General features: G+C 34.2%; 1 protein-coding gene across 5 annotated transcripts in view; it reads left to right on the top strand.

The window, feature by feature from the left end:
- The window catches only part of SPDL1 (spindle apparatus coiled-coil protein 1), a 33155-nt gene that overhangs the window by 15628 nt on the left and 11797 nt on the right, over window positions 1–5730 (top strand). For 2 of the 5 annotated variants that reach the window (XM_025043077.1, XM_025043078.1), the window contains exon 11: window positions 1553–1880. In XM_025043077.1, coding sequence (XP_024898845.1) covers window positions 1553–1880 — 328 coding nt within the window. The other 3 variants (XM_006906497.3, XM_025043075.1, XM_025043076.1) reach the window with 3 other exon arrangements.

The following is a 5730-nucleotide window of genomic DNA, read 5'->3' on the forward strand; positions in this document are numbered from 1 at the left end:
TGCTTAGTGCGGAGCCAGGCTTCATTTGTATTGTTTGTCAATATACTTCAGGAGCCAGGCTTCATTTGTATTGTTTGTCAATATACTTCTGGAGAAGAATTTAGTCATGGCCTCACCTGCCTAAAAGAAAAGCTGAGAAATGCAGCCTTGATTTTCAGAGTTCATGTTCCCAACTACATCTTGAGGATTCTATTATTAAGGAAAGATAGTAGGGCAGATATTAGAGGACAACTAGCAAGTTTAATCACTGAGATAGAGAATAAATAGCCTAACGATATAGGCTGTGCATCTTATACATAAAAAGTGATTTTACTATATGTAAATTTAAAAATGAAAGTCCAAAAGTAAAAAAAGTCTAAGAATGTGATGGTTCTTCGACCAAAAAAAGTGTTACATGTTTTAGGTTACAGATTTTCAGCCAGTGTTCGCCCCTACTCTGTTCACATTGCCTAAGACTCTCTTCTTCATTATTTACTCAGTGACGAGTTAGTCTCAACAATAGTGGGGAGGTTGTCAGCAATGTAAGGTTTTTTATAGTTAAAGAGACTTCTTTTTCTCTCATCTTCCCTAATTCTTATAGGCTTTCTTGATTAAGATTTACCATTTCGACTTTAAAAGGTCTGCTGAACTGAACATAGCAAAGAGACTTGGAAGTATAGTGAATCTAGATGATGTCGGTTTCAAAGGAGCAGTGCAAGAGAAAGGGAAAAGAACGATTTTAAAACATCAGTGTAGAGCAGGAACACCAAACCCATGTTTGACCATTGTTCTCCAACTTCACTAAATTTTTGATTTTGAAAATAAAGGCACCTTGGGATAGGGTTAGGGAAGACATAGCGATTACTTCAGTGACTTCAGAGGGGATAGACTGATGTTATGTTAGGCAGTGGGAGTAGAAGGCTATTGTAGTCTGCAGTGCGACATGATGATGGAGTTTGAACTGGGGAGATATCCATGATAGAAGTACTCAGTTTTTGAATATATTTTGTAGGTGAGGCTAATAGGCACAAATTACCACATTCAGAGAATTTGACCTGTTTTGTTTCTTTAATCTGTACAACACAATATTGAGTGAAGTGGGTATTTTTAATTCCCATTTTAAAGGTAAAGAAATTAAAACTCAGAGAGGTTAAGTACTTCCCCAAGATTTTATGCTAGTGCTTATATAAGTGCTTATACTAGGACTTGTACCTGGCTGGATTCCTTAACTCTTAGCCACTATATCCTTCCTCATCTCTACACAGCAGTCTTATGAAGCCCCATGCAACTTATATCAGAACACCAGAAAAGAACTTCCACATGTTCCTTCCTAGAGCCTAATATATTGAGTTCCCTAAGGAAAATTTATAGCCAGATAACCTTTAAAAGATAAAATTAATGGATTCCTTGAAAAAGAAAGATATAAAAGACAGAAGCAATATATATCAATAAAGAAATGAATGAGTTTAAAAAGAAAGGAAAAAATATATATCAATAATTAGTTCTACCTCTTTATGTTGATCGTGTCTTTGATTTATTAACTGGATATATTTTTAATGATTTTTATTCTCAGAGAAAATTGAAGTCCCTGTACTCAAAAAGAGGCGTGAGGTTCTGCCTGTGAATATAACCACCTCTAACAGTGTATGTGCCAGCAGTGCTGCTGAGGAAGTTTGTAGATTATCACCTCAGAAAGAGGAGGCACAGTCCTGTTCTAACAATTTAGAAGGTAACACCCCACCGTTAGAAAAGACAGTTTCTGTAAACACACCAGGAGTCATTCTCTCTCCTCACGAAAATCTGCCCATGAATATTCAGCCAGCGAAGGAAAAGAAATGTGTGAAACTTACGGAAGTTCCAGCTATAAGTGAAAGAAGTGGAAACACCCCTGATTCTCCCAGGTCAGTGTCCTCTTTTATTCAGGACAACAAGCAGACTTCATCTCTTCTCTATCGCTGCATGAACTGTGCTGTCTGTTTCTTAATCTGTTTTCTTAGTATTACATGCATTATAATTCCCCAGTTTCATATGTCTACCTTCATATGTCTAACTTTTTAAAAACTTTTCTAAAAAAAAACTTTTTAAGAAAGACTGAAATGATTACAGGGGGAAAGGACGCATGACTAAGGAAATTAAATATTATACTTTTTTGTCTCATGAAACAGAAATATCACAATCTGCTACCTTTCTGAATGCTTTGTTAGTTTGAATAAATATATGGTTATTTTTTTCCTGGTTCAAGTGTGGCCATGAAAGAAAAACTAGCTTGCCTCGTAGAAGGCTTTCTAGTAGTCTAAGAAATTTCAGCCTTGTAGAAACTGTTAGGTAAAATTTTTTATGGCTTTTTGAAATTGTTTATCCAAAGCCTTCAAGAATGGGTTTTGATACCCGTTTTGACATTTTCAAATATCAAAGGTAAATTCATTTTTGTTTTATATCAAAACTTCAGGGTTTCTAGTTTCTACATATTTTGTTTATGACTAAGAGTGTCTCTATAGAATTCACATTTTAAGGGTCTTATTCTTTTTAAAAATTAAAATAATAGAGGTCAAAAGGCAAGAGAAAGTAAGTAGAAAGGAAATATCTCTTCACTGTTTATTCTTTCTTATATTATTATTCTGCTAGTTGAAACTCAATTTGAGGTTTTTTTAATGAGACAGACTATTCTGCAGCCCAGAATTCCATTTTATTTTTATTTTGCATTTTGTTTTATATGTCATGCTGACATTAAAATAGTGCTTTAGCATTTAATTTTTTTGTTAGGCGTGCTTATCAAGAAGTAACATATCACCCTTGTGATATGTTAATTCTTTAATTTAGGCTTTGCTGTGACTTTTTATCGACCTTAAAGATCTTTCTTTAGGCATTGAAAACACTAAATCTATTGACATAAAAAGGTTCTTTTAGAAAGGCAGTGACTTAGTTTTCTTAATTTTATAACTGGAGCCAAATATAATTTTTTTCCTTATATACACCAAAAAATCACTATGTCTTATTAGAGGCCCATTATACTAGAGGATTATCTCTTCTTTAATTTTTCTTAACCACACTTGAATTCAGAGTGGATGCTTTAATGCCTGTAGGTTAGCTGCTGAATCACAGCTTCAAACAGAAGTTAAAGAAGGGAAAGAAACTTCAAGCAAATTGGAAAAGAAAACTTGTAAGAAATCACACTCTATTCTGTTTGTGTCCTCTAAATCAACTCCAGAGGCCCAGTGCCCTCAGCAGTAGACTTTTCTTTAATAAGAACAAGGTACCACTTGCCCAAAACATTGCTTTGGAGCTTAAAGATCATTTCTTTCTACTCATTTTGCTAGGACCTGGCATGTTCCCACTTTGACCAAATCTAAATTTTGTTGTGACTCTATAATCAGGAAGTTCCTTAAGTGATGACACTTCATGGAGCTTCTATGAATTACCGTGAATAAACTATTAACTGAAGGAAGATGTTATTAAAATCTGTTCGTTGCATTGTGTATGGATTTTTAAAGTGATATTAACACATATCATCAGAGCCATATATTTATATTGTAACTGGGTTTTGTCAATGTTTAAAACACCTATGTTCATCTTTGTATTTTTAATTCTGAACTTTCTAAATAAAAATCTTTTCCTTTAAATTATTATAGTCTTATCTGTAACTTAATTTCATGTATACTATAGGTGTGTGTATTAGTCTATACTAGATAAATAGATAGATATTTATTTTAAGGAATTGGCTTAATGTGCATATGAAGGCTGGCAAGTTCAGAATCTTCAGTCCAAAAGCTGTCAGGCTGGAGACTCAAGATTTTGAACTGGGAGAGGTTAAGTTACTTATCCAAGGACACAGATGTTATTAAATGATGGAAAAAATTAAAGAGTGATAGAGATTGTAATATAATATACAGAGCACTAAAAGAACAGAGAAAGAAACAAACTGCCTGGGGCTTTTTATATTTTTTTTTCATCTCTAATCCGAGATAGCTCCAGAGGTTTCCTAAGGCATGGAGAGAATAGCAGTACAGGTAGAAGAAATAACTTCAAAGAATAAAAGCTTGAAACAACATCTCTAGTTCAGTAAACTGCGGACTTCAAAATGACTGGATGTATAAGGTTTGTGAATAGCAGTAATAGTAAATTGAATCTGAAGAGATAGTAAGGAGCGAAATTATGAAGAGCTTGAGTTAGGAAAATCTTTTTTATAAATAAAAACTTACACAGACCTATAAACAAATTGAGCAACTGTGGTTAAAGGTTGAAGAATAGGAACGACAAGGGAACCTTACCCAGCCAGCTTCTGCCTTACCTTCCCTGGGCACTGAGGTAATTCTGTTGAGTCTTTAAGAAATATATTTTAAAAAATCACTGTTGGAGATGATGGGAAACAATTAAATAATTGATATAAGCAAAGCAATTATTGAATAAATTTAAAAGATTGAATAAATTATTCAATTTATTTTTAGTAAAAACTCTACAGGCATAATGGAACATGGATTTAGAAAAAGATAAGCATGGAGGCAGAAAAGAGTAGTTTGACCATTTGGTAGTCCAGGAAGGACATACAGGTGCAAACTGAGGCAGTGGCATTGGGAATGTGGAGTGGTGGTTGGATTTAAGGTACTCTGTAGAGAAGCAAAGTGGTCATGAGTTGTTGGCAAAATATGATGTGGGACTGTGGGGAAAGGGGTACATCTGCTGTATTTAGATAAGTGGTGGTGATAACAAACTAGGAGTGGAAGATATTTCTGTTCAGATGAGCACTTTTATTCAGGTACCTGTGGGGTGCCCATTTGGGGGCAGGGAATGTGTTTTTCTTTATGTAAGCAAAAATAATAAGTCTTTACCAAATCTTTATATTTGTAAGGAAAATGTAAGACTAACAAACTCTATTCTAGCAGGCACTTTTTTCCCTCAGCATTATTTAAAAAGTGGCCTTAGGGTCAAACGTTTATAATTATTGCTTGGATTTATTCGATTTTCATTGATTAGACATAAGCCTTGTATATGGGCCTACAGCAAAGATGGCAAAATAATTATGTTTTGTCTCCTTGGGTAAGGTATTAGTAGAAGTGAGCTAGTGTATATAACATAGGTGCTTTATGTTATATCTCTTAATACTATGTAATTTTGCATAATAGTTACTCCTGTAGCATCAGTAGTTAGACTATCAGAACTCAAATCTCCACATAAATGTTAGATCTAGGCATGTTTAGACTCTGGGAATAATTTGTTCAGGTAATATTTTTTAATGTTTTAATTTTTTATAATTATGTAAAATATGTGGATCTAAAGTAAAATCTACAAAGCAAGGTATATTTAAGAAATCTAGCTTCTATTCCTGTTTTCTCCTCCCACTAGGAGCCATTTATATTTTGTGGTTTCTTTTTTTTTTACATCACAAATATAGATAGGTAGATAGGTGTAATCTTCATTCTCTTAGACAAAAGTAGCATACTGAGTGATATCAGAAAGATTGTGGACAGGAAACACCAAAAGCCCATTCCTCCACGAAATCAGCCAATAACTGGCGAGGACTGTCAGAATCAACTTTATTGGATGCTGGAAACTAACCAAGGGTTTAATAGCAACCAGGCAAACAGCTGAGTCTGGACATTTCAAGAAATCTCTGATAAATCACTAGCTAACCACTAAGCTAATAGAGCGAAGTTTTCAGTGGCCACACATGACAAAAGGACACAGACTTTACAAAATTAGGGAAGAAAAGTCATTTAAAAATTACAACAGCAGTTGCAACCAGCAATAATAAAC

Source organism: Pteropus alecto, unplaced genomic scaffold, assembly GCF_000325575.1.
Source record: "Pteropus alecto unplaced genomic scaffold, ASM32557v1 scaffold40, whole genome shotgun sequence".
In the NCBI taxonomy this organism is placed as follows: Eukaryota; Metazoa; Chordata; class Mammalia; order Chiroptera; family Pteropodidae; genus Pteropus; species Pteropus alecto.